This window comes from Odocoileus virginianus, chromosome 4, assembly GCF_023699985.2.
Source record: "Odocoileus virginianus isolate 20LAN1187 ecotype Illinois chromosome 4, Ovbor_1.2, whole genome shotgun sequence".
Classification (NCBI taxonomy): domain Eukaryota; kingdom Metazoa; phylum Chordata; class Mammalia; order Artiodactyla; family Cervidae; genus Odocoileus; species Odocoileus virginianus.
In genome coordinates, this window is record NC_069677.1 from 18,872,977 (window position 1) to 18,886,542 (window position 13,566).

The following is a 13,566-nucleotide window of genomic DNA, read 5'->3' on the forward strand; positions in this document are numbered from 1 at the left end:
AAAGGTAAGCTATTACTGTTAACTGTCCAAGTTTCAAGCTGAACAAAAAGAAATAGGTTTGTGTCTCTATCTTAAAACTCTCTCCTCTCTCTCTGCCTTTCTCTATCTCTCTTTGTCTCTATTCCTCATCCTTTTCTCCATCTCATTCTCTCTTTTGACTCTTTCCACACTCATTCACATGTGCACATGCACACACACAAACACATACAGATGTCTGGTATATTAGATCAATCCATTTTACTTAAGTAACTCTTTTACTCAGAGGTAAAGAAAATGTTGAGTTGAAATTCCCAGTTTTCTTCAGATTTTTCTCAGAAAGAGAAAACTAATGTCCCTTAAAACATTTCTTTTTCTAAGTGTATCATTCTTCTTATTCTCATTTCTTATGCCCAAACATGAAAAATACATAAAACACATGCACAAAATAAAATTCAAAGGTAAAAATAAATGGTTTATTTTTAAAATAAACAAATTTACAAATCAAATGGAAAATGGAAAATACAAACATTTATGAATAAAATAAAAAAGATAGTCTTAAAATATGAAAAAACCTATGGAAAGAAAATAGACAATTAACAAGTGGAGTGAAACTTTTGTTCCCCAATACAATGGAGTACTTGTTTATTAGAATACTAGGGAATTATCTAAACTACAATGCAGAAAAAATTAAATTATTTTATATGATTGTGTAATTGGACACTCTATATATCATGTTTTTTTGTTTGTTTGTTTAATTGGATGCAGAAGGTCTTTATACTATATATCTAAAACCTTTGAGATTTTTCTTTTTAACATTGGATATTTTAATTTTTAATATTAGAGAGTGATTTCTCCTTGCTCTCCAATGTATGTTTCTCCTTCTCTCTCAAATATTCTGTACTGGGCATCTTCTGGATCATAAAACAAACAAACAAAAAAAAAAGAACTCTTGAAACAGAATTATCTTAGGATGAGATATCATTTCGATTTGAGTTGCTTTCGATTTTCAGCATTTGGAAATGTTCAGTAGCAAATACAGTAATATAAATGGAACAAAAAGTATCTAGAAGTTTCTAGGGGTACCAAACATCATTTAGCATAAATACGAAATCCAAAAGTGCAAAAAGATGCTGCATTGGCAAGAGAATGGCCCCTTGATAATGGGGCTGTCTCTCATCTATCTAAAGCTCATTCTTGAATTGAAATTCAAATCTTATCTGGGGTCAGTTCTCCTCTGGTCTTTTGATGAAAGGGTTAATAGAAGGAATAATTATACTTTGTAATAAAGAAAAGCATTAACAAGGCTAAAAACATTAGAGCCAAGATGACCCCCGTACCATAGTTTTATAGTCAATGATTCATGAAGCTTTTGTTTTATTTAAAATAACTCCTCCATAGAAAAATGATTTATTAAATAGAATTTAGTAACTCAGAAGGACACAAATATAAGAGAAAATTTTAGAGTAGTTTATCAACATTCATACTACTAAGATAAGAATTTCCTTAAATTATGAATTATCATGTTTCATAGGATACCCAGGCTCATTAAAGGTATTTTTATTTTCTTTTTCTTTATTACTTAAAAGTCCAAATAGAGATTTATCTCCCCAAGAGTTGCGCACTAAGATTAACGTAATTTCTAAGTATGTGTGCTTAGAATATAGTAGATGGTCAATTAATGCCAGAGGGCTGGCTACTGCTTAGCAGTGACCATGGAAGCTCTGAGCAGAACAGAACTCACTGCACCCGGATCAGCTGTGGCAGTAATAAGTTATTGTTACTCATTTAGGGAGGGCAGGAGTTAACAACAACTACTCTGTGAGCGTAAATTCACAAGTATTATTAATGTGCAGAAAACAGTGACATAAAAATATTACAGTAAAAAACATAATTTAAAACTGGATAAGAGTTCCAGTAATTTGTAATGTTGTGCCAATGACTATTTAAAGTCATATGTGGATATATATATACATATATGTGTGTGTAGTGTGTGTGTGTATATATACAATTCATGTATGTATGTAGGTGTATATGTATTTCATGTGTATATATGCAATATATATATATTGTGTGTATATATACATATATATTTTTAAAAAATCTACATGTAACATAGATATTCAGCACTCTGTAAACCCTGAACTTCGTTTTCACTTTTCCAAGTCTTAAGAACAGTAAAGTTTTACTTATACAAACTAAAACATGTTTAGTTGACAGTGACTTTTCAGTCTAACTTGTTTGAAGTGAGTGTTATTAACTTATCAGTGAATAAAATATGAAAACTACTCAGGGTCCAGTTAATACTTTTAGAGTATTAATGCTAAAAGCACTCTCAAGGTCCCTAAGTCTAACTTTAACACTTTACAATGGGGAGATAGAAACAAGTGAAGAGAAATTATTTTCCGAATATTCACATTAGCAAAGCTAAGGTTAAAAGACAAATTGACAAACACCCTGTTCTGTGTTTTTCTTATAAGAGATAAAATGCCCTTGAAAGCTTTTTGCTCTTCTTTTACTCAATATTAGCACCAGTAAGAGAAGCTTCCTCTCCAACGAATCAAGTGTGGAGCCACCTGCATGCTCTGAATGACCGACCCCAAATGCAGGAGGTAGGGAGATGGAGTGATGGCTATGGGTCAACCTACAGATAATTGGGAGTTTACTGTAATAAAATATTATTACATAGTTTTCAAGCTGACAAATATGAAACCAACTACCTGAGATAGAGTGCATGGGGTGGTGGGGGGAGATGACAGGAGACAATGTGGGAAAGCCCTTTAATCCAATCATAAGGAACATTTACAGTCACCCTGCTTAAAGCATCGTAAGTGGTGTCGGTCATGCCGTGAGGGTGTCTAGTATAGAAGGATGAGCAAAAGAGTTTATTTTCCTTAGTGAAGATAAATTTAGGCCCTGATTATCTTTTAAGGGATGAATAAAAAGAAAATAAAACTATACTTGAAACTCTCCTATTAACAGACGACTCATCTTTAAGGAGTCTTTAAATCAATAACAAAGGCTGACCCATAATATTAAGATTATTCAAAAAAAAAAAAAAAAAAAGAGAGAGAGAGCCAGAGTGAGTGAACAGAGAGGAGTAGGAACAGGAATGGAGGATGCAGAAGGGGAATTTTGCATCACCAGGTCTTGCAAAAAATGGAGTGACCTCAGGCATTGGAGACAGGTGGTGGCACAGTCATTCTAAGCCTTGGTATTGCCTGAGGAAGCAGAACAGTTCTTCTACAGTAACCCTGAATTTATCTCTATGGGGAGGCTTCCATAGAATTTGTTTCTGTCCATGAACAACACACTGGGAATAAAGCAGGGGAATCCTTCCTTCCTGGAGTATTGCTGGATCTTTTCATCCATCATTCACTGGCTCTTTCATACATTTTTCAAGGATGAATAAGTGAGACCCTGCTCACCACTTCTAGACCACCTGGGACTTTTCTTCACTGGCATGGCCACCTGCAGCTGCTTCCAGAACCTGCCCTGTGGATACTTGGATTTCTCCCCTTTCCATTTAATGACCGTGAGCACCGTCTTAGCCCTCTTCAACTCTTTCACCTTCGTTTCCTTCACAGCTTTGTACTGCACTAAAATGACGTTGATGCTGCCTCGAGAGGCCATGTTTTCTAGGCCAGCCTTGAGCTCCAGGAGGGCTTGGGTTCCCTGGAGCACGTAGTTGGGGCTTAGGACAACCAGGAGGCGTCTGCTTTTCTGAATGAAGCTCAAGGTCTCATCTGTGACAACTGGGAAAGAAAACACCATGGGGATTAGTGATGGCCAAGAACTCCCTCAAGGTATGGGGCTTGAGGAACAAGTGAAAAGAAATTAGCATAATAGTTTGAGAATTGGAGTTAAACTTTGATCAACAACACTTAATCCTTAGGCCCAATTGCTCTGTTCAGAAAATGTCACTCTCTTCAGGGACAATAGAGACTGAATGCACATATTCCAACTCTGAAGGAATTCCAAACAGGCATAAAGCCAGAATGTATTCCTATGACCTTGGTCTTCAGAAGCATCATTTGGGACTTGAAGAATGAGTGGGTAGTACTGAAATCAATTTCTTCAAACTGTGCGGCATATTTTGGCCCAGCAAAATCAGGTCTTGAGCCCTTTCTCCCCAAAGATATCCATGTATTAACTCTCTACTGCTAGTGAGTATTAAAAAAACATATATTATAGTGCTAAATCATGGAAATTAATTTTTCACTAACACAGAACAGCAAAACACTTGATTTTTTCGTAGTTCCTCTCTATTCTCAGGCACCTCCCAGACACAGACTATTCTATATCATTGGAATACGAACTTAAGAAAATCTAGCCAATTGAATGGTATTTTGACTGGAATCACATTCTCAGCTCAGCTTTCTATTCTGCTCTGCTCTGGAGCCTAAATTAGTCCCTGAATCTTTCTCCCTAAACTCCTGTCATTACTATGAAGCCATGTGTTTCAGCAGTTGCTAGCTGATGCGTGCGCCTTCACTGGCAAGCAAATGGTTTCTTCAGGTCAAAAAAGAAGCAGCAGCAGGGGAAAATGGAAATGCTGTATAATTTTATTCTGTTGTCAAGGGTTCTGATTAGTTCCTGTCACTAAATTCTTGGGAATAATCCATCTCCTTGAGGTTGCTTATCAAGGACTGAATAATCCTTTTCCTGGGGTTCAGATAGAAGGCAACTCCAGGGAATGCACCAGTGTTGTGGAAAGCCATCTCAAGGTTTACCATACTCCCCACTCCCCTGAGCAGTCATTTTGCCCTTTAATCTTCACAGGTACAGAGGCAATGAGGAGAGAGTTGAAATTAAAATAGCATGTGCAGCCTAGAGGAGAATCCAGGAATAAGTAATTGTCCACTCCAAGCAATTTTGCTGGTTGACTGTGTGTAAGCAGGAAAGAGACCTAGAGGCAAAGAGGACTGAGTAAAAGCAGCAGGGAGAATGCAAAAGATCACAAAGATCAGTCATCAAAAGCAAAATGCAAGAGCAATTATATAGAACTTGAATTCTTCAAAGAACTATCAATCCCTGCTGGAGTCTTACATTGTGGTTATACTGTATATCTTCACATGACTGTAAGTATCAGTTGAATGACTTACGAATGAATAATTAGATGAATAAAGTATTTAAGATTTTAAGCTTCAAAATGAGTGGGATTTGTCCTTTATCCATATAGTCAAGTCAGCATTTTATGGCAAAATTATGCTGAAAGAGATATCTCCTACAGAACAGAAACATGATGGACTTTTGGATGAGGATTTTGTACATAAAGTAAGTGATCCAGCTAATTCAAAATAAGAATAAACATTAATGTCTATTCTGTCTCTCAAATTATCAATATAACTAAAAAATATGCTAGTGAGTAATGTACACAGGATTTAGGGGAAGAAAATAAATTAGTTTGTTGTAAAGATTAGAGATATTAATGCATTTTAACAGTACAGAGTTTAACAGTGGGTTTACGAGTGCTATTATGCATCTATAAAACAGACTCAAATGTAGCATCACTTCATGTGTTCTGGATCTGAAAATTAGAGGTACACTTTATTTTAAATCATTTAGCATTTCAATCTTTTTATACCTATTAGAATATACTGGCCTTTGTAAAATGTTAAACTCATTTCAAATGTGTAATCTGATATGAAAGAAGAAACAGACACAAGGAAAGAAGGGATTTGAGTGGCATTGGTTTGCTAGAAAACAAGAATGAAAAAAAGGAAGGAAAATATTCTAATTACTACCAGCAAGTAATATAATGGAGGATTCCATGCACTCTCTTCTGCACCTCACTTTTTGTAAAATTGAGTAAATCTCATCTGTGTAAAAATGTTTTAAACTCACTCTATGAAAAAATTCTAGGCAAATTAGTGCAAATTAGTTAAATCTTCTAAAAATCTAAATGTGAATAAACAAAATGTTTAAAGCTGTGGCTCCTAGCAGAGCTCCAATGCACTCTGCATCTACACTTTTCTGACATTGTTTTTGAAGCTTACTGGGGAAATATTCTAAAACCATAAATTGCACTTGAATAATCTACACTGATGGACATACGTTTGGGTAAACTCCAGGAGTTGGTGATGGACAGGGAGGCCTAGTGTGCTGCGATTCATGGGGTCGCAGAGTCGGACACGACTGAGCGACTGAACTGAACTGAACTGAATCTACATCTTACAATGTAGAATTATTCCTGTTGTTATTGTGTAGTTGCTAAGTCATTTTCGACTCTTTGTGACCCATGGACTGTACCCTGCCAAGCTCCTTTGTCCATGGGACTTCTCGGGTAAGAATACTGGAGTGGATTGGCATTTCCTTCCCTAGGGGATCTTTCTGAGCCAGGGATAGAACACACATCTCCTGTGTTTCCTGCATTGGCAGGCAGATTCTTTACCATTGAGACATCTGGGAAGACTAGATTTATTCCTAGAGAGTCTCTATCTATTACAAAAAGAATTGGGCATTTAAATGTCCAAAGATGTCAACATAGAACTGTGCCATGACTCTACATGTGACCTGAAGCTACGGGTCTACTCTGCTGTTCAGTGTAGCATCACCTGTACCCATCTGAAATACCTACTTCCCCCAGGTAGACTGTCTCGGTCAAAGATGCACAGCTTGTATCCAAATTCATTCTCCAAGACTCCACGGAGGGTCAGTAATACAAATTCTTCTTCTTCAGCATTCCTTGCATAGGATACATAAATATCATATTCCTTTCCATCTAGCAAAAATTTAATAAAAGACACAAAACACAGATCCAATATAAATTAGGAAAGTTTCTCAATAGTACTGTATTTTTTCTTAAATCAAACTTTTGGATATTAGACATTTTCATTTTTTACACATGTGAATTAGCTGACAAATTTCAGTGTGATTCCCCACCTGTGACAGGTCTCCAGGCAAAATGACTATTTTAAGGTGTAATTGCAAATTTTATCTGATGTGTCTTCTACTCTCATCTCACTGAGTTCAGATTTTGTAGGAGAGAATGACTGAGGTTTGGCTCATTCGGCTATGAACTGACAGAATCAGGAAGCAAATATTTACTCAGTCATAGATGCTGGCAAAAATACCATGCAGAACATTTCTAATTCCTGCCCTCATATGTCACTCACTGATATATAAGAATAATAAATTGAGCAAAACCTTGAGAAATGTCTAAATCATGTATACCTGAAAATACCTACAATTAAAATATGCTTAGATTTGATGAACCAATTTTTCTCCCAGTTGCCTAAGTATAAAAATCATCTCTTGTTAAAAATACAGGTGCCTGTCTCTTCTACAAGCCACTCAATGAGACTCTTTATGGGATGGGTGTTAGAATTAGTAAACAAATGTTTCATTCTTGTCACCTGGCATAGAGGCACCAAAACAGTGTTTCTTAAACTATAATGTGTACATGAATCATTTTGGGATACTGTTGAAATGTAGATGCTGATCCATAACAGGGACTACCCTTTAGACGCTCCATTTAGTAAGCTCCCATGTGATTCTTCTGGTACACAGATAACCTGTGAGCATAAAGTGTGGGCATGCACTGTCTAGTACAATAACCACAAGCCACAAGTGGCTGTTAAGCACTTGAAATGTATCTGGTCTGAATGGAGGTATGCTGCAAGTGTAAAATACAATACATGCTGGACTTTGAAGATTTTTTAGTACCAAAAATAAGACTAGAATATCTCTATTAACATAATATTAAATTACAAGCTAAAATGATAGTCTTTTGAATATGTTAGATAACATAATTATTAAAATTATTTTCATTTTTTCTTTTCTTTTTCCTTATGGGACCACTAGAAAAATATTAAACTACATATGTGGTTCATATTGTATTTCTATTTGAATAGTGCCACTCCATATATGCCACATACATGTCAATCATATATTGACCCAGAATATATACGGAAGAAAGAAATATATATGAAATATATATGAAAGAAAGCAGAATAATATGCATTAGAAAGATTTTCAATAGTAAAGGCTGAAACCAAAGTTAGTCTAATTATATCTTCCAATTAATCCAGGTTTTATCAAGCCAGTATGTTTTCTCAAGATGGCAGTTGGGAGATATATATGAAATTTTCATTACTCACCTAAAATGGTTTCATCTGTTCCAAAATGAGCCCGGTAAAATAAGACCATCTCCAGCCAGTAAACATGGTAAATAACTATAAGAATCACCACGAGGAGGACTGTGGCTCCAAAACCACACGCCAGTTCCACTGTGTACCTTGGAGCTATTATCGGAGAGACCAACAAAGAAACAAATTGATTTGTGCATGATAGTCATGGTGACCCATCATTCTGCAAATAGCTGGTTAAACCAAGCAGCTGAGTCATGAACCTGACCTACATGTGTGAACAAGCAGAGGCCACCTCATGGAGGTTAAGCATGATGTTCTAATACTAGATTCTGGCCTATTTATCATTTTGTTTCCAGAAACTGGCATAGAAGGTGCTTCTTAACAATTATATGATTTGAATACACTTCGATGATAATACAAATTAAAACAGATCTTATTGGGAACAATTTAAAAGGTCATCTAAACTGACTCACAAACTGACAACTAAATCTTCTCAAAAATATTTTTGGAAAGTGTTAACTCCATCTTATGTCCAGCTCTTAACTAGACCAGCTGATGACACTGGTAGAATTTTAATTGTTGTAGCAGCTAACTGAGCACAAATTGTAATGTGTTTATATCAGTCTTAGTTTCATCCACTTGTCCAGAGCCATATGGGAGAAATTTAATTCCTTATTCTTTATATTTGGCAATAGGCCTCAACAATTTTATTATCATTGAACAGAAAATGAGGGTATCCGCCTAATGCTGAGTATGCTTGGCTCTGAAAGTATCTCTCAGGTGGACAGTTCTAGGATATATATTCTACAAGCCTGCTTCTTCACTCTTTCTCACTCACCATTAAACCATACATTGTTACAGTCGTCTAGGTAGAGACTGTCTTCTTCATCCATCCTATCTTGAGAACTCTGAGAACTGAATGAACATTTCTGGTTATAATGCTACAGACTTCTAAGTACTGTTATTTAAAATAAGTCTAGTGCTATGTGATATTTAAAATAAGTCTGAAAGTGAAAGTCACTCAGTCGTGTCCGACTCTTTACTGGAGTGGGTACCCTTTCCCTTCTGCAGGGGATCTTCCCAACTCAGGGATCAAACCCAGGCCTCCCACACTGCAGGCAGATTCTTTATCAGCTGAACCACAAGAAAAGCCCAAGAATACTGGAGTGGGTAGCCTATCCCTTCTCCAGCAGATCTTCCTGACCCAGGGATCGAACCTGGGTCTCCTGCATTGCAGGTGTATTCTTTACCAACTGAGCTATCAGGGAAGCCCCCAAATAAATCCAGCACTGTACTATGTATTTGTAACTTCTTGTGGCTGCTTTGTTAACTTTACTAGTGAAACTTAAGAGTTTGAGATGGAACAAATATTTCTGGATCTGAAGCAGAAGTGGCTTAAATTATATTTTAGTTGATTTGACAATTACTTATTGGCATCTACCATTTGCTGGAAGCTGTTGAGGTTATAATGGCAGATAAAACAGGAAGGGTCTCTGCCCTCTTAGGGCTAAGATTCTAATGGTGGGAAGTAAATAAGGAAATAAGACAGTTACTGTTAGAGAGTGATCCATGCTATGAAGGAAATAAACCAGGGTAATAGGATGGAGATAGCTGAGGGGAGGAGATGGGGCAGGAGAGGTATATCAGGCAGAGGTGAGAAAAAGCCTTTTTAAACACCTGAACATTGTGTGTATTAAGTGTTTGCCAGGACAAGGCACAGAAAAATGTTCTTCAATCTGAAACTGTTATCAAGCCTTCCTGAATTCAAAGTTCAGAGATCTTTGCACAACACTACCATGAAGTTCAATTATTGATCATACCAGTGAAAAATCCCTTTTAAAACAGGTAGCTATTCTAAGGGGAAAATGGTGAGTAGCCTAGAGCTAAATCTGAAATTCTCTAATTAAAAGGAAAAATCATTGAGTTTTGCATACATTATCCTAAACTCAGGGTACTAATCCTGCTACAGATATAGCCTGGGAGTCAGCTGTACAGAATTACCATGGACTCTAATACTCATGATTTCCAGGTGGCGCAGTGGTAAAGAATCTTCCTCTCAAATGCAGGAGACTCAGGTTCAATCGATCCCTGGGTCTGGAAGATTCCCAGAAGTAGAAAATGGCAACCCACTCCAGTATTATTGTCTGGATAATCCCATGGACAGAGGAGCCTGGCGGGCTACAGTCCATGAGGTTGCAAAGAGTCAGATACAACTAAGCGATTGAGCATGCACACACACAGGCTTGTACTCAACCCATGAACAACAGTGCTTTAAAATAAGATAATAAATGCCATAAAGCTATGTCAGTGTACTTGATGAGAATTTATTAAGATCAGTTTGAGTAGCTGGCATGAAAATTGCTGTATCCTTGGTATTTCTGAATACATGTTATGTTAACGACACACTGGGCTAATTCCCACTGTCATCCTGATTATTTGCTCAGCTATTTTGGCTCCCTCTAGATGGACATTTCATAATAAGAAAAAATGAAAAAAGGTCAGTGGATCCACTTACCTGAAATGGATTTTTCTTAAAAAATATCAATAGTTACCTTGTTTAGTGATCAAGGTATCAATTACACTCATGGCTTTCCCTCTGCCACATTCATTTTACTACTGCCTGTTTTATTTCTACTAGAGCTTTTTAATTTTGTGTTATACAATTACATATGTCATATTTACAGACTGCATTTTGTTGGGCCACCTTGATGATTTCAAGAAGTTCCTAATGCTATTTAACTAATTGAACTCAAGATAAATAATCCACAAGCCTGATTTTCTAAATGGTTTGAGTCACATTTAGGAAGTGCTCTAAAAAGCTTTCAAAAATAGCTTTGCTGGTTTGTTTGAAAGGCTGATCCTTAGTCCACATTTTCTGTCTGCCCCACCTCAACTCTCTGATGTTTAGGCATAAAGATTTTACTCTGATGCAATCACAGACCAAAGGGTTTCCAGTCAAAAGGGGTGATATAGTTGACCAAACTTGACTCCTAAACTACTTCTATCTTTGTTCTCACTGATAATCTAAACAGGATGGAGACGAATTTAGTGACTTGCTCTACTGTTTCTTTCTGAATCAGAATTCCCTCTATCCTTTTTCCAGAGCCCAAATTTCCAGCTAACTACCCTTGGTTAAGCTAGTACAAAAGCTCTAGTAATTTTGCTTGTTTCAAGCTATCAGTCTACAATCTTGTTTCTCCTTGAAAACTTACATTTCTTTTCTTCATCTTCATTATCATAGTAGGGGCCTGGTTATCCACTGAATCTCCCAACCAAATACCAGCTGCTTGAATTTCCAAGTATTCCCTGCCACAGAATATTTGTGTACTCTTTGCTAAATTGTTGGGACTACTTGACAATTATTGGTACTATAATAATGGTCACTTGCCTGAATAACAAAGAGAATGTGTGCATGTACCTGCATGCGCTAAGTCCATTAGCTGCGTCCAACTCTTTGTGACCCTATGGGCTGTAGCCCACCAGGCTCCTCTGTCCATGGGATTCTCCAGGCAAGAATACTGGAGTGGATTGCCATGCCCTTCTCCAGGGGATCTTCCTGACCCAGGAATCGAACTGAAGTCTCTTATATCTCCTGCATTGGTAGTCAGGTTCTTTACCACTAGTGTCACCTCATAGTAAATCAGAGATTTATGACTGAATTAACCTTCAGACCTTATTTGTTTGGCTATTTTAGTTCAAACTTGTGCATTTTGAAAATCAGCTTCTCGTCTTAGAGAAGTGACAGGGGCAGCCTTCTCTCCATAACATCTAAAATATTATGATGATTTAGGGGCATGCAAAGATTTCTTAGAACAAAGAAAACAATAACCATTAAAGAAAACATTAATAAATTGCACCTCATCACTAAAATGTATCACTGAAGAAAGGAACTGGCAAGATACAGAGTGGGAAAAAGTATTTGCAAAATATCTATCCAATAAGGAACTGGTATCTAGGGTAGAAAAGAGAATTGCTCAGATTTGATAATGAAAATACAAACAATCTACCTAAAAAATGGACAAGATATTTGAACACTCATAACACAAAAGAAGACCAAGAACTAACAAGCATATGAAAAGGTGCTCAGTATCTTAGTCATAGGTGAAACAAAAACTACAAAATGAGGTACCACCACACACTCACCAAAATGGCTAAAACTAAGATTGCTGTTCGCTGTTGTTTTAGTCACCAAGTGGTGTTTGACTCTGTGACCCCATGGACTGTAGCCGACAGGCTCCTCTGTCCATGGGATTTCCCAGGCAAGAATTCTGCAGTGGGTTGTCATTTCTTTCCCCTGGGGCTCCTCCTGACCCGGGATTGAACCCATGACTCCTTCATTGGCAAGTGGATCCTTTACCACTGAGCCTCCAGGGAAGCCCAAAACTAAGAGTAACAACACTAAATGACAAAGATGTAAATACACTGTTTCAGTGAGAGGGGAGGATGATACTACCACTTGGGAAGAAAGCTCTGAGAGTTTCCCATAAAACTAAGCTGGTAATTCTACTCATAGGTACTCACATCAGAGAAGTAAAAATAAAAGTCCATAAAGAGGCTTGGATAAGAATGTTAACAGAAGTTCTTCAAAACTGTGAACAACCCAAATGTCCTCCACCCAGAGAAAGAATAAACAAGCTGCAATGAATTCTTTAAAAAATCAAACAAACAAAAAAAACACTACTTGGCAAACAAAAGCAACTAACGACTGATACAACAGCATGACTATTAAGATTATTTTCTGAGTGAAAGAAGCTTTATAAAAGAGTGCATTCTGTATAGGTCTAGGTATATAAAGTTCCAGAAGAGGAAAAAAAATAGTACATTCTGATAAGGAAAATCAGAAGAGCTGCTTTGACAGTGGTGGAGAAGATAGGAGTAGCAGGATTGATTGATAAGGGGAAGGAGTGGGAGGTTACTGTCTATAGTGATGATAATATTATATATTTGATTTTAAGTTACACCATGAATATATACACATTTCTTAGGTATTATCAAAGTTCACATAACTGTGATTTGTAATTTGTCACTGTATACAAACTTTACCTAAAAAAAAAACTAAGAGAACTATAAATAAATATTAAAATTTGGATAATACAAGATGCTTAAATGTTTAGGTGATAACTTTTACTCATGTCTGTAACTACTTTAAAGGTATAAAAAATAAGGTATATTAATGTATGCATAGCAGAATGGATTGATAGGTAAATATGTGATAAAGCAAGGATAGCAAAATGATAGAATCTATGTAGGTTATATAATCGTTCACTGTATAATTCTTTCAAATTTTCCATGTATTTGAAAACTGTCAATAAAATATCAAAATATAAAAAGTAAGATGAAATAAACCTGCAGATTAAAACAAAGCTGAGAGAATTTGTCACCAGCAGATGTATGCCACCAGAAATATTAAATGGTTTTCCAGCTAAAATGTTACCAAGAATGAATAGTGCCAGAAATGGAAAATATGCAAATAAATATAAAAATAATTTTTTCTCAG

At 36.5% G+C, this 13,566-nt stretch overlaps 1 protein-coding gene across 7 annotated transcripts in view; it reads right to left on the minus strand.

Moving 5' to 3' along the window:
- The window catches only part of IL1RAP (interleukin 1 receptor accessory protein), a 149,216-nt gene that overhangs the window by 14,985 nt on the left and 120,665 nt on the right, over positions 1–13,566 (minus strand). For 6 of the 7 annotated variants that reach the window (XR_002313374.2, XM_020890480.2, XM_070466244.1 and 3 more), the window contains exons 9-10: positions 8,079–8,222; positions 6,557–6,700 (exon numbers count right to left, since the gene is read on the minus strand). Coding sequence is in view for 6 of the 7 variants with exons in the window: in XM_020890480.2 (XP_020746139.1) it covers positions 6,557–6,700; positions 8,079–8,222 (288 nt within the window). In the remaining variant the exon portion in view is untranslated. Of the gene's footprint in view, positions 1–430; positions 3,732–6,556; positions 6,701–8,078; positions 8,223–13,566 lie in introns of those variants that run through there. The other variant, XM_020890483.2, reaches the window with a different exon arrangement.